This window comes from Rhopalosiphum padi, chromosome 3, assembly GCF_020882245.1.
Source record: "Rhopalosiphum padi isolate XX-2018 chromosome 3, ASM2088224v1, whole genome shotgun sequence".
NCBI lineage: Eukaryota > Metazoa > Arthropoda > Insecta > Hemiptera > Aphididae > Rhopalosiphum > Rhopalosiphum padi.
The window spans coordinates 49,114,509-49,139,886 of NC_083599.1; the positions used below are offsets into that span (position 1 = coordinate 49,114,509).

General features: G+C 24.6%; 1 protein-coding gene across 1 annotated transcript; it reads left to right on the plus strand.

The window, feature by feature from the left end:
- The first annotated feature begins 649 nt into the window (after nt 1-649).
- On the plus strand, nt 650-23,583 carry LOC132926649 (ras-related protein Rab-7L1-like). Its single transcript, XM_060991022.1, has 6 exons — nt 650-862; nt 16,035-16,254; nt 18,920-19,117; nt 19,830-20,011; nt 22,712-22,833; nt 22,896-23,583. Exons 2-6 carry the CDS (start codon nt 16,092-16,094, stop codon nt 23,005-23,007), a joined length of 777 nt encoding a protein of 258 aa, XP_060847005.1. The 5' UTR covers nt 650-862; nt 16,035-16,091; the 3' UTR covers nt 23,008-23,583.
- Nucleotides 23,584-25,378: the final 1,795 nt, after the last annotated feature.

Genomic DNA, 25,378 nt, shown 5'->3' on the forward strand with positions numbered 1-25,378 from the left:
TACGATTGCCGGTTGTTGTATTTTGATAGAAAACATTATTGTGTTTGAAATTTGAATTCCTATAGCATTATAATGTTAACGCCCTTTTGCAGAAAAAACTTTTGTTAGCCTTTTCTCGATGTTACATTAACTCGCGCAATGCGTAGCCCACTAGCCCGCCGTAGCCATCGGTCGTCGATCATCACGACGACTATCGGTTGTTGCATAAGCAGTGCAGTACAAGTTATACAACAAACTGCAGTGTGCAACTATACATACCCACACTGCCGGGCTGCCCCCATAAACATTATTAATTTAAATTAAATAATATTATTGCTCCTGGTTTAGTGGCTCGAGTTCTTGTCAAAGCGTATTTCAGACGGTTTCGGTAGTAGAAGAAGAAAGACACTGTGCGACGAAAAAATTATCATATTAGCGCCTACCTGCGAACTGTTTACTATAGTCGACATTTTTACAATAATAAAATGAGTCGTACCAGCAGGCCACAGCTGCGGCGGCACTCGGCAATCGGCTGCACGGAGTCGTGAGGCGGTATAAGAGCGGTTAAACAACATTCCCTCCATGGCGGCGGCGGCCGTGTAAATGCGATAAACGCGTCGCACTCCCGCCCGCCCGCCCGCCGACGCATTACCACAATATTATTCAGTCTCGTGTTGTAGTCGTGCGTCCCACCAGTTCGTCAACAGCGAGTGTCCGCGCGCCGTTGTCGTCGTCGTCGTCTTGTTCACACCGTCCACCTGGTCTTTTGGCGCGCAGTCGTGTTGTACTCTCCATGTGTATTACGTAACAGCGGCGGCGTTATCACACGGTGTGCATTATAATATTATTATTATTATAGTACGGTTGACATGTTTTGATCCGCGTGAGTATTACACATTTCAATATCGTATTTTTGTTTATAATATTATATTATCACATCATTGTCGTAATACAAAGATGATACACATAGCTGGACATAGATCACTTTTTTGTCATTTATGAAAATTTGAATAGGTAGTATTAACACTTGTCGTACACTCGTACCTACAGTATAGTATGTACCTAAGTACATCAGTACATCACACATGTTATCATTTTTGTTAAATTTAAGGAATTAAGTATAAGCAATAATTATTCCAAAAAAGTATCTCAAAAGGACACTTATTATGATTAGTGATACATATAACATATAGTCACTGTTATAATTTTTTTGGTTTTCCAACCCTGAGATATGGAATGGATAGGCCCATATTTTGGCGTATCAACTATTTACTAAACTGATTTGGGTCCCCAGTATTTTTCGTAGAAGCGAGAAAGAGAATATTATATTATCATCTATGCTCTACGGAGTTTTTTGTTTTTAGCGTGGGCCGTGGGGTATAGCCGTATAGGTATATTTTCATTGACCAGAAATTCCTTTATGATATCTGATAATGTCCAGTAGTTGGTCTATATTTTTTCAGTTATGAATAATTCACAGAATAATATAGGTTGTTTTTGTCGTGAATAACAATCGAAACGGAATGATAGAGATGAAATAATTTTTTGTTAGGTTTTTTCATTTAAAATAAAATGTTTGAGTTCGCGCTAGAAAAAAATTCAAAATAAATCTGTGGTAATACACCCAGCCTTATTCGGTCTCCTCGTCGAAAATATTATAGTTTATAAAGTATTATCATAGTTGATAATATTTAGCATAAAAATAGTATGATATAACAATTATAACATTATTTACGTCGACCCATCGCGCATTTTGGAAACCATCTGCACTATGCAGCCTGCAGGTTTTTACCCGAATAACATCACAATATTATTTATGATGACACTGCATACCAACTTAAATTCACGCCGTTCGTTAAATAAACAGACAATATTGTATGGATTGTCAAAATAAGTATTTTATGAAAAAAAATAAATTAACAATAATGTAGGAATAATAACAATCGTTAATAACTTATTACTATTAAATATTAGATAAGTTCATAATATTATAGAATATAAGTAGTACTTACGTATAGAACTATAGAATGTAGATAGGTACGTTTTATATTAATGTCGTATCTGTTTATCTCGTATTATATTATATAGTGTACTTATATACTCTTTAACCTTAGAAGGTGTTCATTGATCATTTCTATTCAATATTAACAATGTGAGTAAAGGACTATAAAAAAAAATAGGTTAATTTGTTGTATTTATTAACAGGTATTAGAAACTAATAATATTATATTAAAAACTACAGCCAAAATAATATATTAATATTAAGCTCGACATATACGCATGTCTAATTGTATAATCTATAGTCTATATTATATAGTCTATCTATATTATATAGATATATTGCTTATTAGTTATTATTACTCGTATAATAAGTAACTATTTTCGCAAATTGGTTAGACTCGAGTTTAAAATAATAATTCGGTTCTTCTCTTCTTTTTATTTTCAATGTTACTTTTTGATTTTTGAAACGAATTGGTTCTCAAATTCTCAATTGCATACGGCTTCTCTTCTTTAAAATGGTTTTAGAAAAAAAAGAGGGTGATACTGCATTACTGCAACATAATGTCACAGTGGGTGGACTGTAGATCAGTTCAAGGGATCAAATATTTCCCTTTGTGTAGTCTCGAGGATTCTGCTGCACACCTGACATAAACGGCTATTTAAACGAATTGAAAAATGTCTATCGATTTTAACATGAAAAATATTTAAAAATTATACGTGGTTTTTATTTAAAACTTCAGGTGATTCAGAAATTATTTTTCGTATTTTTATTGTTGTTGCCATATTTCGATTGGTTTGAAGTTTTTATAGTGAATATGTTGTTTGACTTATCTATTATATTATGTATTACCTACATTGGGTTGAGTCGCATTATCAAACTTACAATACACCAAATTTGCGTTCAGCAGAACCAATGTTATGTTGCTTACTTTAATTAATATTTGAGTGAATTAACGTAATATAAAAATTAAATGTAGGAACATTTTCTGTTTATACGTTGGTTTTTTACGACATTTCAATTTTTAAGCTAGTTATGATTATGTAAAATTAACAATTTCAAAACCGTTATAATTTGTTTAAAAGTTAAAATATCGTAAAAAACCAACATAAAACACAAATAGGTACTATGTTTACGTTGGATTTAAAGTTAATTCTCTGTAATATTAAAGCCAACAGCACTTAATTGGTTCGACTGAACATAAAATTGCTGTTTATAATTCTATAAGGTGTTAACACTATCAGTGTTGGATTCCCATTAATACACCTATATACAAATAACAAATTATTAAATTAATATATTTACAAGAATTACGGTTTTTGAATGTACCTAACAAGATTAGGTTATAAATCAAATTAAATATTTAATACCTATCCAAAATTTGTGAAACAATATAATTAAATCTTTAATATCATGAGTACCATATATTCAAGTATAGTCTATTAGTTTAGATATTTTTATATAATGATCACTATGATCTACGTGTTTTAATAACTTTGTATATAAATAATAAAATATGAAACCATGGAAATACCTTTATTATTATGATTAATCATCTTTTGCAAATAAAATAAATTCTATTTCAATTGTATTATATATTATATAATAATACGAACATTGTAAATAGATACTTATTGCTACAATGCATTTCAAATGACTAAGATCAATAAGTAATACAATACAAATTTTTAGAGATGTTAAAATACCGTATTTTATTTTTTTTTGTATAATACCGTATTATACTTGTATTATACCGTATAGAACCTATAAGATATAAATATAATAATGTACGTAAATTCGATAACGATAAAACTACGCCGCTATGGATATTTTTAAAATAAGTAAAACATGTTAAGATAATAAATGATAATAATTTAATATCTTAATTATCGATTATATTTTATATTATCGATATTAATAATTTAATATCGTGTAATAACTAAAAATAACGCCTTAATTTTTTTTTTTTTTATACCGTATGTATAAAATTATTTTATACCATGTGTATAATACCTTGTATAATACAGTTTTATACCAATGTATAATACAAACTCACATCTCTACAAATTTTATACTACCATATTATTAATTTTTATTTTGTTTGACTAGTATTATAATTTATAATTTATAGCCGTATAGGTCTATCGTCCATATAATACTGACCTATATAACAACGAGTATTTTAATTTTAATTTATTCCTTGTCACATACCTACGAGTTTTAATTAGTGAATTGATAAAAATGATCATGTTTCATATTTTAGTGAAATCGATTTTATTTAAGTTTTAAATATTTGTTTCAAATAATTGTTATGTGTAGACAATTCCTTTCGTATCTACCTGTTGAGAAATTAAAAAAAAACCGAGAAATTCGTTTTGTTGTATATTACGAGTTTACGCTGTAATTTAGTAGATAAAAGTGTTCAATTTGAATTCAAGGATTAATTTAGGGATAAATTACCTACATAGACATTATTACTAAAATTGGTAATTTATTTTTCTATTTGTAACAATAGATTGAATTTAAACTAATTTTTATTTTTAAAAATATCATTGCATATATTATACTATAGGTATCTATTAATTATTGTGATATTAGGTATAATATGATATAATGTTGTGATTAACTTATAGGTGGGTTCAACTTATAAATCAATATTGATTCATAAATAGGTACATGATATAAATAACTTAAAATTAATATAAATAATTTAAAATATAAAATCATGCATAAAAAATAATAATTTATATAAGTGAAAAGTTTCAAGTTTTACAATTAATATTAAATTCTTTGAATAACAATCGTTATTTTTCGTTTAAATTTCTAATTGTAATCTAATTCTCAATTTAATTACACATGTGTGCATTTATATTTTTTAATTGTTATAATTATAACTTATTTATAGGAATCTTTTATTACATTTTCAATTTTTTTGACCAAAACATCGCAGTCTAGGATCAGCCTATATCAATATATCACTAAATATAATTCATGATATATTATTTGATATAACTATTAATTTATTTATTTTGCTATTAGTATTGCAATAGGTTGATTTAATTTTTGCTGACAATAATACATTTATTTTATTATTAGTATTTAATCATCATAATTATAATATATATTATATTTATGCCATTTTATATAATTTGTATTAACTTTTAGATCAAAACCACCTTACCCCTAAAACTGAGTTTTTAAATATGTTTTTTGTTCATGGTATACATAGGTAATAAATATAAATTAATTTGCATAATTCAAAAATTGCATTGTCTATGTATATCATGAATCATATAAATATATGTAAAAGTTCTAAGTGACCACGAATAGAGTTTTTTGAATTATAATAGAATAATTAACATCGTTATCATCGTTAAAATACGCAATTTCGTCCAAATTTTAACTTCAACATTTATTTTATTAAAGGTTCCTAATTGTATTTGCATATTATTTTGATTTTTTAGTTATAATTACAGTATAAACTAATTACGGAGAACATTGTATTAAATTTTCAAACTTAAGCTATACAATTTAAAGATTTATAAATTATTGTGAACTACCAAATTATTTCCAAAATGTGATTTTAACAAATTTTGAACTTTAAATGCTTATAAAGAAAAACTGTGCCTATAATTATATCTTAATATTTTTAAATTGTCGTTATAACCATTTATTCTGGCATACAAAAAAATTTCAATTTGTTTTGAATTTCAATAAAAAAAACAAAAATCTTTTGAATAGAAATAGTTGTTATACGGAAGAACATCCATTTCCGTACAAATTTAAACTTTAAACAGTCATAGAAACTTGAAATAAATTTCCGTTAATCATTTAAATTTTGTTGTACCTATGTAGGAAAACTTATAAGGAATCTTGTATTACATTTTTAAAGCTTAGGTATAAAAAGAAATGTTTCATACATTTTTAACTGCAAAGTAATTTGTACATTATCGAGATTTTGAAAATTTTGTCAAAATTCTAACATTAAATGCTTTTTGTAAACAATTATTGTGACTGTATTTTCTGTCTCAAAAAGTAATGACAGACAAGAAAAAAAACAATCATTATTCTAAAATCAATACATTTAATACTATGCTCAAAATCGAAAAATCGAAAATAAGTAAAATAAGTAGCTTAAAATTATATGTTCTGAGAAATTCATTCTGTTTATATAATAATAATATAGGTTAGTGAAATTAAATATCAAAAATTAAAAAATTATAAATTATTCTTTAGTTAAAAATGTATAATTTTTTATTCTGAATTGACAAATATCGTCAAAATTCTAACACAAAATGTTTATAGAACTGTTTTATACATGTATTTAATTTAAATAAATGCCGTTTATAAAGTTAGTTTTGTCATTTTTATGTTATTTGTCTCAACTAAAACAATTTTATCAATATAAAATAATAAACGAAAAAGAAAGAACATTTTTAACGTCTATATAAATTAAATACTAGATATTCAAAAACAGATAAAATATTTTAAAATTACATGTATCATAGATAATAAAAAGTTTTAGTTTTATTATCTATGTTAAGTATAGAAAGTGATATTATAAATATTTGGTGAAAGTTATAGTTACCTCTAACTAAGTTGTAGATTAACACTGAAACAAATATATAATTGCAATTGGATATTGTTTAACCATGTATTTAATGATCAATTAATTACTAAAAAAAAAAGAAAGGTATTTAACCCCACAATAGGTATCGATTGTACCTCGTTATTTAGGTGTAAGTCACTATAAATATAATACGTGTGCAGTGTAAAATTTGAAATCAACGAAAAATCATCAAGTACATGCAAAAATTGATTACGAGGAAAGTATAATTCGTTTAAATATCTAATTTGGTACAAAATTAAACTTAAAATATCTATAAAAAAAATAAAATTATTACTATATTTTTTTTGGTGGGAGAAGGGTCTTAAGTAAAAAAATATCCATTACTTTTTCTGAAAACTTTCTCTTAAAAACAAAATAAAAAATTAAGTAAAAGCAAGTATTGTTACTCTAGTTTTCGACAAAATTGATTTGTTTACTTTGTTATTATTCAAAAACGAACGAATAACCGTAGAAACATAAAATTTTCACCAAGTATTTATATAACTATTTCCTATATTATGTAGTAAAATTTTCAAAACATTTTGACTTATTTAAAGAGAAAATTTGAATTTTCTATATTTTTATATTGTCATAAATCAAAAACATTATTCATGGGGACTTAGACTTTTTACGTAGGTGTATTATATTATTGTCTTATTATAATTATAAATTTAAATATACGCAATAACTTTTTTTTATTTATTGATTTTAAGGCATTATTTATTGATGCAATGTATAAATGAATCTATTTTTAGTGTTTTACTGTATTTACAAATATTTATTGCATTTTGAGTTATAAAAGTTGTAATAATACAATATTTTCGGAAAAAAATTTATCAACCTACTGTAATACTATAAATAAAATTAATGACTTTAATAAGTTATATAAAAAAAACTTATTAAATATGCATAGTGGTATAGTCTGCAGACTATCTATGCTTAGAATCTTTTTTTGCATATAAATATAGGTAATATACAATCATTGAATTAAAATAAAACACACGTGTGATCCACTTAACATCTAATGTACCAGCAAAAGAGCGGTACCCTATTGCCTATAGTGCCTACCTTTTTTAGTTGTTATAATAACAACAACAATTACATAACATTTTACATAGCCAAAATCTTTTTTATTTGAACTTCAATTTCTCATAAACAATGTTTGTCATTTTCCGGCAAACTTTTTATTTAAGTTATAAATAGAAAAGTTAACGAGAAATATTTTGTTAAATTTTCAAATTTAAGGTAATAATAGAAATTGTTTATGCATTTCTAACTGAAAAATAATTTATATACATTTTCTCAATTTAACGAACTATTTAAATTGTATTTCTGTCCCAATAAATGATGGCAGACAAAAAACGCACATTTTCATATCAATCTTTATCATTCCGCTTAGAATCTAAAATTTTTAATTTTTTTTTTATCTTAATAAGAAATACATTTTATACAACAAGCAGTATTGTGAGATAAGAATAAATAAATTATAGGGGTTGTGTGATTAATGAGCCATTCAGTGATATATTTATCTTGGGATTGATACGTTAGAGGATTAAGTTAGGAGATCGCGATACCATTTTCTTTTAAGTTTACGACTAGAATTTCTAGGAAGTTAAGCGAAGTGTAAGCTTTATCAATAGATTTTGGTGGTTTTCTAATTTAGTAAAAAAACGTTTATAAAAGATTGCTCTTTTTTTCTTAATTGTTTTAAAGTCAAGCTCTTGGTGGAAGGTTATAAGTAAAGGAGATAAAAGGTGAAGCATTTGCAATCTTGTGAAATCCGATATTTTGGAATGCTTGTATTTTTTTAAATTTTATTTCTTAGCCGATCTCTCAAAACTGAATCCCAACTGTATAATCCCATAATGGCATAATACGTTCATTTTGGGTGATTACTAAAAATAAAAATAAGCTAATTTTACAAAGTTTAGTTTTTTAACATATAAATTATTAATTTGTATTTAACATATTAGGATGTCATACCTATTATTTTTTAAATAAATACATGTATATTAGATAATAGATATCTTTGTATTATGTATCTACTACAATTCATAGGTTTAGACTTTAGTTTAAAATTTAGATTTTATATATATATTAGGTTTAAAATATAATCGATAGATACTTACTTTATATACCTTTAATCTATATAATGTAATTAGAAACTTATCGTTTTAATATACCTTCAATATTTGATATTGTTATATAATTAGATGGACTTGTTTAAAATATAATTCATTAAATTAAATAGTGATTAATAATAATATCTAAGTTGGGAATATATATTATATCATAACTGATAAGTTTTAACCTATCATAGTCTATATAGGTACTCTTTATAACTTTAAAATATTACGAACGACTATAATGTTCTATATTAATTAACAAAATCAACGCAATCAAAACAGTTAGCATTTATACATTTTGTAGTATTTATTTTTCGTTTTATTTATGAACTTTTGACTTCACAAAAAAATATATTATATATATTATATTTGTATTCACAGAATTTGTATAAATTACAAAGTTACTGAAGAGCGTTGTTATACTGTACGTTTGTATCATGTGCAGTAGTCATATTTACTAAAATAAACGCTTAACTTTGTTTTTTTTTTTAGTGATTATTTCGCTTCAATATCAAAGGTTATTAATCTGCTGAGTTTACTACTTTTTTTATTTATTTTTTAGTTACTATATATAAGTTTGTATTATTCTGTTGGTTATAAACATTTTAATATTTTGTTTGTTGCTTCAGTTTGCAATCCTAGAATTTCAGAAAGATGATCTGGTAAATTGTTTTTTCTTATGGTTTCGTATCGTTGACATTTTGTTAAAAATATGTATTATATAGTGAGCGGAGTTTCACGATAGCATGCATGTGCTAAATAAATTGTGGCTTAAAATATAGATATCGATATTTAAAATTAGTATATTTGAATTCTTATAATTAAACACTATAATATTTAACATTAATTAAAGTTGTTTATTTTGATCGCTAATGATAATTAAAATTTAAAATAATAAATACTTATTTCATAAATATTAAGGTATTTAAATATTATTATTATTGTAGAATAGTAAGTGAATCGATGTTAATATATGTAGGTCGAATTGATAACAATCAGTTATGAAAATTTCTTTTAATCGTAAATAACTTCGAAATTTTGTTGATATTTGTAGAGAATAATTAAAAAATAACTTGCATAGGTTTTAATAATATTATTGTATTAACCGTATCCATAAAATATTGATAAATAGTTGTTAGTTAGGTCATCAATAGCACGTATAGTTTGTAGTTATCCGTGCTTATAGATTATACAACAATAAATTTGATAATCTTCATACAATCATTATTATAGGTACCTACTCGTATATAGTTATGTATATGGGAAAAGTGTTTGTATTATTGTTATTATATAAATGTATGTTCTTCTTATTTTTATTATTTATTATTTATTTTTAATACTTAAATATTAACATATGAAAAATATGTCAAAGCAATACTAATACATATTCGACATTCGTGTGTATACCAGAATGGAGCTGGACGCTGGTATAGTATTTTAAATTTCGATTTTGGTATCTGGTATTTGTTTATTACTCATATAATAAGGTTTTTTCAGCAATTACCCAGATAGGGTATTTTCGGTAAATCTAAAACCACTGACAGGCAAAAATACTCTTTAACCAATACCTACAGTTGTCAGTAATTACTACTATACCAAAAATACAGCCAATACTATAGTGTACCATATTATATTAATTATGACAGATGGGCGTAGGTATTAATAAACTATTTTTACGTGCCTTATAACGTTATGTTAAAATATTAGCTTAGTAAGCAGTTATGGAATGTGAGTGATTGGAAAATAATAAATACTTACGTATAGTTAGTAATAAAACTACTAATTATGCGATTAATTAGCGAGTTAAAATATTACTAATAAAAAAAAAATCAAAGTTCCGAATTCCAACAATTTTTGTTCATTTATAAAAATGATTTTTAGAATTAGAATTTAAAAACTATTGATTATATTAAATTTCTTTTCATTAATTCTTCTAAATATTTATTATTTAAACGTTTAAAATACAAAATGTTAAACTTATTCGAACTTATGCAGAAAATTGTTTATATTATTGAAATCAAGTATATTATATGTACAGCTAATGTCTACTAAATATGTTTAATGATAATATCACGTATAGATATTTGTTGAAAAGTGGTATATAACAAAAATACGTTGTATATTTACTATTGTTTGTTTATACACCATATTATATAAACACATATTATGACATTTTATATGTTAAAGATAACAACTTATATACAGAGACAGAGTATAAAAATATTGTAGACGTATAATGTTTAAATTAATTTTTATTAATTAGTAAAAAAAAAACTTGTAATTTCGATAATATGTACAACTGGCTTTCTCATCTATATTTTATTTATTTTACTGAAAGTGAACGCTGGTTGGCTATAGGCTATTGAAAATTACATTTACCTATAAGCTATAGAAGTTGTAAGTATCTTATAATATAATAAAAGTTATAAACTAATAAATAGGAAACTTAAAACAAAAAGTTTTATGCATTAGCAAATGACAAAAAAATCGTAGTCTGATATTCAATGACGTATGATATGAAAATTATACTCCTTATATTACAGTGATTATGTTTCTAATATTTGTTATACCTACATTTAAAATAAAATGTAAATATTTTATTTTTCTTATTAATTATTATTCTTTATTTTTTATTTGATTTGTTTTTATTCTTGGTTTTTTAAAATGTATTCACTCCTACTTAGAATTTTCCCATGTACAACATGACCTTGAATATTGGTAGAAGGTTGAGTAGTTAAATTGGCGTACTATGATGTTCGCATAGTTTTTTATTTGTTGTCTATATTTTAATTAAATAAATATAAACATTTTTCATAAGTTTCCTGTAATAAACATATTTTAACCTTGTTAAGTATATTATAATAATAACCTGTTTTCGACATTTTTATTCCACTAGTGTCGTATTATGTACCTATACTGTTAATTTACATAATATGTATAATTTTAATTACTTGTTTTATGTAGTATATATTTAGTATATATACTTAAGCTCACGGGGTCTATTATATTTTGTTTACAAATTAAAAATTTCTGCAAATTTCAGTAATTTGTACTTAGTATTTATCTTAAATAACTTAAAAATATATTAACTTCATATTATATGTAGTTAAAAAAAGCAATATCAAAATATTACATAAATCGTTCATTTTTAAAAATATGAATTAATTTAAACATTGATAAATGATAAATTACTGAAACTTATAGTTGATACAATTTTTTATGAGTCATTGTATTAAATAAATCATTCCGAGGGGATTCCATTATGAAAACCTGACTTGCTAAGATTTTTCCAACAGTCTTACAATTTTATCTATATTAGTAGATATCACAACTACTTAACTATTGTTGAACACCAAACGGTTTACCGATTATAACAAACGCATTTGTTGATTGGATTATATTATAATAGCGTATATACTATATACCATATAACCTATATAAGTATACTATAATATTACACATTCATCAATTATATTTTAATATTTCTATTTTCTGCGGTTTGAATTAGATAAAAAAAAAATGTAAAAAACCGATAATTTATTTGATGTATGTACAGTGTACACGATGATTTTCGTTGTAACGAATGTTGAAAAAATAATAATTTCAAATACCAAATAATCTTATTGAAAATACAATTATTATTTAATCTTAATGGTTCCAATATTCATTACTAATAACTGCTTGTTAATAAGCTAAAAAACATATTTAAATTTAACCAAATTCAACTCATTAAAATTAAATGTTAACATACAAAGAAATTAATAATATTATATAAAACATAAATAATTAAAAAAAAATGTATTTTATAGTTTTGGAAGTAGTGTATATTTAGTAAGCGATTTCCAGCATTCGATGCAAAATTTGTATGGTATTATGGTATTACAACAATATCAAAAACATAAAATAATAAAATATATTATTGTTTATTGATTATATGAGATTAGAAAAATGTATAAATCACAATGACTATTGACTAATTAATCGTTTAATTATTAATACTTTCCATGTTTTTATTTTATATTTCGTAATTATGTAAATTTAGATAATTAAGAATGCCTATTGCCTATAAGTAATGCGTATACGATTATGAATTTCCTAACCACGGTTTTGAATATTATGTTACATAACCAATTTCTATATTATTTTTTTGCTGTATACATGTTTATTGGCAAAATACTCTAATGTTAGATAATCTAATGGATTCCATGTTATTATAATTCTATATAGTATTATAGAGCCAAATCATATAGTAAAGTAAATTATTATTGAAATTAAAAATATAAAAAACAAAACAAAATAACACCAGTTTAATATTTTAACAAAATTAGTTAATTTATATAGTTATCATTTATTTATAACAAATAAAATAAAAACTATCCTGCGATATTTTTTCTTTGCAGCTTAGGTAAACGATTATCGAAAAAAAATTTTAAAATGTAAGCGTCTATCACGGTTGCATTGTCAATCGATGCAATAAAAAAAAAGCTAGTGAGATGACAGTAAACTATAATAATTAATAACTAATAGTCTACAAGCCTATGAAGTATAAACATGAGCAATATAATAATTAAAAAAAAATAAAAACCAAGTTATACAATACAGTCAGTATTGTTTTTATTAATTTATCGTAGTGTGACATACAAATGTACCTATGTCCTAATATTGAGTTTTTATTCCTGGGTTTACACCAAATAATTATTGACGTAAGTTATAAATTTATAATTCTACTTTTATATTTCTAACATTGTTAATACACGACATAATTTTTATTTTATATTAGTTCAAAAATTCAAAATTTAAATTGGAAATATACTAAACGGAAGCTATTAAGTCAATACTTTATCCACGTATAGCGTTTATTGTATATTTACAGTAGAACCTCGATTAACCGTCAGTCTCGGGACCAGAGCTTTGACGGATAACCGAAAAGATGGTTAAGCCAGCAACAATTTTTCTTATATAATATATACTATTTACTATTACTATTTTGTACACATTATTTATTATTATTTTTTTAGTAATTATAATATACTTAAAATATTTGCACACAAAGAGACTAAAAACACGAACGGTCAAGCGAACGAGTACACGTGTAATATATAACTAACTGACTTCTCAAAAACAAAATGCGATCACTATCACAATTAACTGTTTTTATCTCATCCATAATATATATATATATATATATATATATGTACCTATCGCGTATCTAGTAGATATTGCTAAAATAGTTTCGGATTATATACATGTATATTATTATTTACTGCAACGCATAAGTATAATCCGTGCTAGTGTGGCTCGACGGTTAATCGGGGGACGGATAATCGAGGTTCTACTGTATATGCACACACATATACAATTTAAACTAGACTTTAGTTTAGGCACATTCCCCCATATTAAAACGTGTTTCGTAATTGGGGACCCTATTAGAGCATTTTATTATTTAATTGTTTTATTTAAAATAAGACTAGCTTGAAAACATTTTTCTTCTTGAAAGCTTAGGTTATTTCTATAATAAGCGTAGCAACAAAGCCTTTATAGACTTACAATTAACTAAAATATCTACGATTTTCGTTTAATTTTTTTAGGCTATAATATTACTTTATCCATATTAAATGCTCATATTTCGATCTAATAAAACTAATTTTATCTAGATCTAATTATATATTTATATTAACATTCACCCACTAAACTTTCTTATTATTTTCTTTTATTCATCACTTGTTACTAGATAATATAAGTCAGTTAGACCAGACAGTCATAGACCATCAGTAAAATCTATTCTTACAGCTAAGTGAATGGCAGTACTAGCGCTTTGGTTTCTGACTATACTGCGTTTAACAGTAACCACTAACCAAGACTTTCTAATTAGACAATTTGAATTAAATTCTATATTGACATAGTTTAGACAAATTTAGCTAAAAAACTGTCATGCAGTAAATCACAGAAATCTCTTTTACACATTTTAATTCTAATTTTGATGACCTATAATTGCAATATTATACTTGAATTTTTACTAATAGATCAAAATCTATCTGACAAAAATACATGAGATTAAATCATGGTTTTTTTTATTATCATTAATGTTCTATCAAGGTGACCACATATGTCCAATAATTTTTGTTTTATTGATAAATTAAAAAAATAAGGGATCATAAAATAGTCTTTAATAACGTATAGATTTTTAGCTTTGGCAGATGACTTAAAATTATTTCTCGGCAAAAAATCCCTACAGAATTGACAAATTGTGCCATTTAATTTTATTAATTTTTCAAAATGTCTAGGTACTATATCTGATATCAAATAAGATTTCAATCTGAATCGTTATAGTTGTATTTTATTATTTGCTGATTAAAATAGAACAACACCGATTTGTGCCCATGGGAGCCTACGGTAAATTTATCATAGAATGCCATAATAAAATCAAACACTAAAAAGTGCATTGAGAAGTATTTGCATACTACGAAATAATAAAGGCGAGAAGCACATTAAAAAAAATCTATATTATAATCAAAATATCAATGAAATGTTATTTAATAAGCAATAATAAAGCTTAACATTTTCGAAATTATTCGAAATCCCCTGGGGGGGGGTGGAATTCCTTGGTATTGTCTCCACTCCAAGTGCACGTATTCGTACCAATATGAATCACGAAAGCTGGGTTAGGTATCATTGCTGTTTATTTGTATTAAATAAAGTTTATTTTTGTTAATTCTACTTATAATTGCAATGTTAAGTTGTTTAAAATATTAACAAATAAGTATGAAAAACGATGTTATCCATTTTGTAGGTAATGTCTAAAATAAAGTATAGTAGTTACCTATATAAAATAATAAAAAAATCAAATGTTAAACATATTGGATATATTACAGTAAACATACAAGAAAACCTGTTCAAACAATACATACATTGGTATCATAAAATCATGTTAAATAAAATGGCATTTAAGTTTTAAAATTTGTTTTCAATAGGTACTTGTTTTTATTATTGCAGTCATAAATTAAGTTAATTGCAATTTAAAGTAATAATATGTTAAGTATTGAGTTAACATTTAAAAGTTTAAAATTCTTAATTTATTTTTTATATATACTAAAATAGAATTTTCATATGAAATTGATGAAATTGACACTAATATAATTTATTTTATATGGAGTATAATATTATATATTGTATATACATATTTATGTTTGCTTAGTTCGTATTATTTTTTTTTGTAGAAATTGTACTGTTTAAATTTAAAATTGTTCTGTTTGTAAAAAATAACTTGGCTTGATCGAAATTTGCCTTAATGAATATATTTTGTTTTTTTTTTTTGTATAAGTGTGCAATAATTACAATTGGATCAAAATCGTTATTTTTGGAAAAAAATTAATATGTTATGTCTTTGCTAAAGACTCAATTCGTAAATGACAACGACACAGATTTAAAAGAAAAAAAATATGATGGGGATGACCAAGACAAATTATACCGCAGACCAAATGCACGCTCATCAGTTGAAAAGTATGACATTGGGAATGATATCCATGATTTTCATCTAAGAGGTATACCTAAAAATATATTGCCATGAATTAATATGTTTACATTTTTAAAATATATATCCATACTGAAATTGTTAAATGTTTTTAGGAGGTAGTATTATAGGTTTATTAGGTATCTTCTATTTATCTATAAATTTAATAAAATAAGTAATATATATTTTAATTTTAAGTAAAACAATTTTCACATAGCATGAATCATGTTCATAATTCTCATATATTACACTGTGATTCTTTTATCGAATATCACTCATTATTTTAAAATATATCTACGTTTTTGAAAATATTTTTTTTAAATAATTTACAGTTGAAGTAAAACAACATTTTTTTTTTTTTTTAATGACTACAAATACTTTTAATTTTATATTTTTAAAAATAATATTTTTCAGAGTATTTTGATACATAAAAATTGAATTTCGGCCCAGTAGTTTATGAGTTATAAATGTATAAAATTTAAGTAAGCGGAGTAATAGATCAACATTTTTCGGGGTTTCTTTTGCTACTCTGCTTACCTAAACTTTAAGTACTTATAACTCCTAATTATCCAGCTTTCGATTTTTATAGATCAAAATACTTCGAAAATTATTCTGCTTCAGAATATATTAAATTAAAAACGTATAATGTTGTTTTATTTTGAATGGAAATGATATAAAACAAATATTTCTAAAAACGTCAAATAATGAATGTTATTTGATAAAATCGCCCACTACATAAAATATATAAGGTAATTATATTTTATATAATTTATAACATTTATAACTGTGTTTTTATGTATTGTAGAACCATCAACATGATTAACCGTTTATTATCCATTCACAATTTATTGTGTTTTTCGAAGCGATGACCCAATCTACATAAATACATAATTGTTTGTAATTTGTAACACCATCAATTATATTAGGTTTTGGTTAATCTATAGCTGCTGATTTAAATTATATATATTAATAATATTCTGTATAGAAGCGTTGAATTGTATTGATTTTTATTTAAATTTCAAATATTTTATTATCTATAATATTATATCTGTATAATATGTAAATATTCATGTATATAATTCTTTATACAGATAGATACATTATTATAATGATGTCCATTATACACCGCATTAAATCGCATATTTCGCTAGTTAATAGTATTTAATAATATATATTTATATAAACCATATCTATGATTTTCTTACAAAAATAATCAATGTCCACTTAATACTCGTATATAATTTAAAATTTAAATATTCGATCATTCAATCGAATTTATGATTACTTAAAATTAATTTTTATTCATTAATGATTTTTTATTATATACTATTAGAGATGAATATATTATTATTAGTAGTTGTAATTTTCTATGAATTAGTTTAATAAATTTAAACATAATTTTCCTGTTTGTTTATTCATTACGTACTAATCATAAATATAAATTTTAAATATTATTTTACTATTTTAGATCTTTGCTAATCATGATAATCAAGTTAAACTCAATATATTATGCTACAATGTTAACTGTTAGCTGTATAGTATAAAAAATAAAATTTCAACTTTTCTTAATACAGCTGAGATAACTTATGGCCATTGATAAATTTTACTTTAATGTACAATATTTACCATAAACATATATTAATCATTTTTAACTCGATATTGTATAGGTCCCAGTTTATAACATATATTAATACTAATTAATATTTCTAAAAATATAATATTGAATTATTATTACTGCATTAAAGTGCCTGCACAATATTATTTTTATTCATATCATAAAAAGCTGAGATAATGAGGTTACATATAGTAGGTAATAATTTTTATTTATGTGAACATTTTAAAAAACTTATTTCCATTGAGTTTATTCAAATAGTTATGTAAGTTTTAATGTTTAGTGGGTAGAGGAGTATATAGTGCATATACGAAGACACAACCGGTGAGGCACTATACATATATAAAACACATAATACCGTTATATAGGCATTTTCATAGTGTCGCTTGTACGAAAATTCATATTGTATGTCACTAGTTGTTACGCAACACCATCAGAGTGTAAACGATAATTTAAAAAAAAAAATAAGTGTTTATCGTGTATACGTAACTTAAAAGTTTATAACACGCGGCCAAGTAATTAAACGTCCTACGCTATTTAATACTGTAGTATGTATATAGGTAATTTATTTATTATAGACTGCACGGGCAAGCACATGTCTGTTAACGTGAGCCTCATTCGATCTCACGTGTATAGCCGTGGTCCCGGATTACAGTTTTTACGAACAACGTTCAATCCATGAAATATAAAAATTATTATAATTTATAAAACTGATCCCATTTCGACCTTTAGATGTATACATCATTTGAAAAGATTATTTTCAAGATTTTTGAATTAAAATAACCAAATAGATTACGAGTGTTACATGGATACATTAAAAATAGTTCCACTTAGTTTTTATTTTTTAACGTCAATGACTTTTAAGAATGTTTAATTACATAAATTAAACATATCGCGTTAAAAATTATCTATATTTTCTATTGGAATGTATATAAATATATGTTTATTGGGTTCGATATGAGGTCTTCTAGACACAGAATAGAAGTTACGATAATTGTAAATTCTATTAACACTTGCAAACAATTTTTTTCTTGTTGCATACTTGTGTCTCGAAATGTTATTGATTTAATTATTTAAATTTCAGATACCATAATGCCAGAGAAGTTGTTCAAAGTAATCATAATAGGAGACCCGACTGTGGGCAAGACAGCGTTTGTCAAACGATATGTACAAAAATCATATAGCAGAGAGTACAAGGGTACTGTTGGTGTTGATTTCGCATTAAAAATTATCAAAGTTTCCGAAACGGAAACTATTAAATTACAACTATGGGATATAGCAGGTTTGTTGTTAGGTCTTATATAATGTTTAATAATATAACAAACACTGTACAATATAAATAATAGGGTTTTGTTTATTTGAAGATGATTTCATTTATACTATTTATTGTGTTATAACTATTATAGGTAGTCAATAGTTACATAATTATATAGTTACAGCAAATCATATAGGTTCAAATTATAATAACTTAGGAAAAAAATAGAAAATGGAAATGGCAAATGTTATTGAATTATTATGTAATACTAGTTGTTTATTACTTGAAAATATTTACAGCACTATAGAGTAGCATAATTTTAGTTTTATATTTATTATACTTACTGCAGGTTATTTACATCATGTAATTCGGAGTAATTTTCATACTAACATACTTACTTCTCACTGAAATTAAAAATAAATCTACTGTGTTTTTAAAAACTTTCCAAAAAATGTAAATGTATAATTTTTAGTTTTTGACATTGCTGTACATAATATTGTAATAAACCTATTTTATGTACTGTATATATAGGTAGCGTAAATTTAAAGTTATATCAAAATGCAAAGCTTAGCTGTTCTGTAATTAGTATACTAAATAAACTCCAAGTGAAATATATTAAATGCAGGTCAGTCACTCTAACTGTGCCTACGTATGGTTATCAAGTTTTTAAGTAAACCTTGAATATAAATGTACCTACCTATTTATGTATAATCATGACACTGTTTTTTTACATGCTTAGGTCAAGAGAGGTTTACGTGGATGACCCGCGTATACTACAAAGACGCACATGGATGTGTGATTATGTTTGATTTGTCAAATAAGAATTCGTTTTTAAACACGCTAAAGTGGAAAAAAGACGTGGATGCGAAATGCACTCAATTAGACGGCGGTCCCATTCCATGCATGTTGTTGGGAAATAAGGTATGATTTTTCAACATCAACATAACATTTTATTATCTTCCAGTCCATATAAAGGGTTTATATAAATATATCACTTAAAAATTTTATCTATGTCCTGGTGGTTTTTTATTTTAATACTTAAATTATTCATTCGTGAAAATTCATTATTTTTTTTATTTATTTTTTTATTATAGGCTATTAAATATTAATATCAAAAAAATAAAAATGCTACAACACAGATATAGTTTTTTTTTAATTACATAACGTGAAAATTTGATAAATCTTTTTTAAGTATATTCAAATTGTACCCGTAAGTTTGTCCCGCGTGAAACCGTTTTCTATAAAAATTGTTTTAACATAACCATTATAATTGGTATTGACATGAAATCGTTTTTAAAATGCTTTAAATACATATATTTAAGATTTAAAATTTTAATTCATATCATCTTGAAATTTCATTGAAATTATCTATACCAAACCCATTAAATAACTTGTGTGTCGCGTCCTCTATAGATATAAATATATTATGTAAATAATTCATTTTTTAAGTCAATAAACAAACATTTTTTTTTACAAACTATATGACTTTATGGGATAATACCATAAATTAAACTTGTTTTTTTATAGATGTGATATTTATAGTTTGTTTATTTATAATATTAGAGATATTTTGAAGTGTCAAATGGTATTAGGATTGGTTGAATAGTAATTATCGTCAATTAATTTAGAGATAACATAATTAAATTTTATAACCCAAACAAATAATTTTTTTCTATGTATGTATATACCTATTATTTATTGGTAGTGTAATGAAGATAACTGTTAATATAATAAAACAAATATTTTGTTCCTAATTTCAAACAAATGAAATAATACATAAATGTATTATAAAATATAAATGGATGTTATATTATATATAAAATAATATAGAATATATTATGTGAAACCTGATAGTCGTACGAATTAAATTTTAGAAAAATATTAATGAGCATAATTATACTATTCGAATATAATATCTAGTAAGTACGTTAGTATTATGTTACTATTAACTATATATGATACAATAATATGTGACATTGGTACTTGGATATAATTTATACAAAGTAAATAACTATTTATTTTGTATTTTATTTGCGAGAACATAAACAAACAATAAAAAATAATAATGTTATCAATTTCTTTATAGCACAACAATTAATATTTAATTTTATCATAAAGATACTATTCTATTTGTCACTTGATAATGAGCAATGACGGATGATGACTTATAACAGTTTATTAAACCGTACCCGTATAATTAAATTAATAGTACCGATTACTTTTTTTAAATTTATTTACTTTAAAGTCAACTTCAAGACTTGTGTATAGAGTTTAATTTATTTTTTTAGATATTAAAGATACCTAGTGATGTTTTAATACGAGGGTTGAATATTCAGGTTTAATTACAAAAAAAGACATTTTATTTTAGAACTTAATATTTATACCTATAATGTTTTTGAACACCATTTTTTTTTATACATAATCCTTCATTTTTTTTTTATAATTTAAAAATTGATTATTTAACGACCCTAATTTTTCTTTTTTTTAAATTCTATTACTAAAATAATAGGTTATCAATACATATAATATATAAATATCATAATATAGTAATATTATTATCAAGTTGATTTAAGCAGAAGTCATAATTTATATTATTAATAGATACATATTAGAAAATTAAAAAAAAATTTTTTCCAAATAATTAAAAATTATCAAGATTTAAATAAATAAAATAATTAAAAACCCGTGTATACAAATGTTTTAAAACAATTAGATGTATTAAACTCTACTTCAATTTTTATTCTAGGTGATCATAGTTATATTTCTTTAGATGAATCTAATTTCAATCTTTAATAATATGATATTATTTTTGTTGATATATATAAGTATATATAAAAGATCTCCATGATTTAAATCATAATTTGTTTATTATCATTTAATATTTATTTAAAAAGGAAAATTAATAACTATTATGTATATAATTTCGTTTAATATAATGTTTTTATTGATAAATTGGTAAAATATAAATCTAACTGTTTTTTCTCTTTTCATTTATGGCTTCAATAGTCAATATAGGTCTTACTTTCACATTAAAAATAATATTATGAATATACCTGACGTAAAAAATTAAAAACTAATTAATTAAATAATTTAGTAATTTAATCTATTTTATTCATTATGTATATATAATAAGATAGTATTAGTATAGTATTAGATAAAGGTACCTATCCATTTTCACTTGGTATGGTTGAAGAACCCGTTGAATATTTGTATACTATTATAATGCTTTATACATTTCTTTTGGTTACATTAAGATTTCAAATTTAGTAATATATATATATACATATATATATATGTAATATTTGATAACAATATATTAATATCACGGTAGAAGAACTATGTTTGCAGACTTAAAATATTTAACGTATTTATAATTTATACAATCATTGAATCATACTTTAATCTAATATCTAGGTAGGTACTTAAATTCAGTTCCTCTTCGTGCGTTTGTATTTTAGAATAATGATTTAATGTGTTTGGAAATATTAAAATGTTTACTGTTATGTTTAGGTACACACACACACACACACACACACACACACACACATATATATTTATATATATAGGCTGTAACATATGTACAGATAATGAAATATTAGGTATATTTTTTTATTGTTTTAGTGCGATTTGCCTCAACGTCAAATCGATCAATTGGATATAGAGGCGTTCTATAAAGAAAACAATTTTATCGGCTGGACAGAAACTTCAGCTAAAGACGGATTGATGGTTAACGATTCTATGCAGTAAGCTTATTTTTCAACCCCCTCTTCCAAAATTCTGACTAAAATAAACGCATGGATTTTAGGTTTTTAATCAATTCTATGTTGGGACAGTACAACGACGAAACCGATCAACCGGAACTCGTAAAACTCTCCGGTCCTAATGCGGAGAATAAGAAGTCGTGTTCATTTTGTTAGCCTACGATCAATATTTTAAACGTTAAGTATATGTTTATACTGTATCGTCTTTAGGCATCGTTATGTACATTCGTCATTCATCGCTGATTTCAACGAATAATTAAAATACGATATTTTCGTTGAAATTATATATTATTAAGTATCTATGTGTTGTAATTAATTTTAAGCTTCAAGACATTTAGGTCTAATCTATTTGGCTGTTGTCTATATTAGCACCAATAAGATACTATTGTAGCAATACAATATTATGTATTATTTTTAAATTGCATTAATATATGATACCTATTTCTGTTTTTGTCAGTTATGATTTAAACAGTTTAAACTATCAAGTGGGCCACTGTGTTTTCATGTTTTCTAATGTCGACTCTATGTAATAACTGGAAAACACCGTGGATTTCATGTTTCATAATATAAACGAGTGAATGAATTTTACTATGCAGAAATTTAGAAATCTAGAATTTAAAAATGTGTGTTTTAAATTTATATGTTAATGCTACATTATATTATTTTTTTTTTTTATAAAATTACTATGTTGAATTATACTTTAAAATACAGTACGATTTTCCAATATGATTATTAATTATTGTATATTATATACTCCATAGTTCAATTTAGCTATCAAATTATCATGTAGACATCACAATCTATTTTAAAATACTATTTATTCCTGCAGTATTATAAAATAATATTTTCAACTGTGTAGTGTACATAATAATACAAATAAACAAATATTTTAATATAGTGCATTTTAAATAATAGTTTTGAAATAATTTTATATTTGTATATATTAATCAAATTAAATTATTTATTATAATAAAAGGTTTTTAATGTATTTAATTTAAAAAAATTCATGTACAACAATATTATTATAGTAGTTTTTCAAAATACTTAATACCTGATTATTTTTGTTAAGAGTGGCTTATAAAAGTCAAAAAAATCTTATACGGTGGGTCGCTGTAAATTGCGCCCCATTTTAAATTGTTTATGTAAATTGCGGCCCGGATATATTTTATATATACGTAAATTGCAGCCTGGGTATAATTTTGTATGTATGCCTACCTAAATATTTTTTATTCATGCGTAAATTAAATCTAAGCATTTTTTAATTCAGAATGAATAATTTTAGATGGCCTGGTAAAACATATCATCAACGGCTTTTCTTTTTAAATTGTTGTCAAGTTTCTATCGATTTATTATTTGTTCCGAAATTTTAAAATGACCGTGATCTTGAAACTATCTATACACCTATTACTATCACTAAATTTCAAAAAATACGTTTTAATTCTGCAACATCTACGCTGAATATTATTTTTTAGCAATTTGTGAAAACAAAATGTTGAACCATAAACTACTTTCAACGTTTTATTCCTTTCGCTTTTCATAACATCCGTTTTTATTAAATTGAAAAAAGATATAAGCTGTAAAGCAACGTAAAACCTCGTGCGTAAGATCCGCTTCGATCAAATGCAGACAGACTACTAATAATATTATATTAGAGAACATATTATTATTATTAATCAAAAATGAATACTTATCATTAAATTGTACAGCCGACTTGATATCGGAATATCCCAGGCCGCAGTTTACGTACATTCCAAATATACTCGGGACGTACTTTACGTATGTTTAAAAGTACATGGCCCGAAATTTACATAGTACCTATATGAATATGACCTTTATTGGGGGATGCAATTCACCGACTCCGTATACGGCATTCCTATGTAGAATAGTCAGTGGCGGCTCGTGGGTGCTGGTGATGGGGGTGCGACTTTAAATATAATACATGCCCCTAGTCATAGATATAACAAATTCAAATTAAATATAATTAAAATAATAAAATGAAACACAATACACATTACCATAAGCCTTATTATTTTATTCATCAAATCATTCAAATCATTATAGTATATTAATATATAATTTAAAAATAACTAATTTATGGAGATATTTTATGAATAAAATCCATGCGCCTGTTTTTTTGTAGATGAAAAATGTTCTAGTTTGTGACACTAGTCGCAGGCCACAGTAGAAAATAGAAATGAAAATAATATTATAATAATATGAAATAATAATATATAATTATATCACGGACGATGCTACCAGTCGTCAAAAACGACAAAAACTCGTATATAAATAAGACCGCAGTTCAAATGTACACGCATGTACAATGACACGATTACCATTTATAAGACTTCGTTTATTGTTTATTATAATATAGATGATAAAATGTTTAAAGATAATAATCGACAATAACAATAGCGATTAGCAACCGACAACGACGAGCGTATACAGTTAATTTTAAAAATAAACACTAATATTTTACTGTATGGACGACGCTGCCGGTCGTCCAAACCCCGCAATAAGATCGCAG

Bases quoted from the DNA above. Each gene is read 5' to 3' on its own strand.
- LOC132926649 (XM_060991022.1), top strand. From the start codon at position 16,092: ATGTCTTTGCTAAAGACTCAATTCGTAAATGACAACGACACAGATTTA. The intron at 20,012-22,711 runs GTATGATTTTTC...TTATTGTTTTAG, and splicing joins GCATGTTGTTGGGAAATAAG to TGCGATTTGCCTCAACGTCA. The intron at 22,834-22,895 runs GTAAGCTTATTT...CATGGATTTTAG, and splicing joins ATGGTTAACGATTCTATGCA to GTTTTTAATCAATTCTATGT.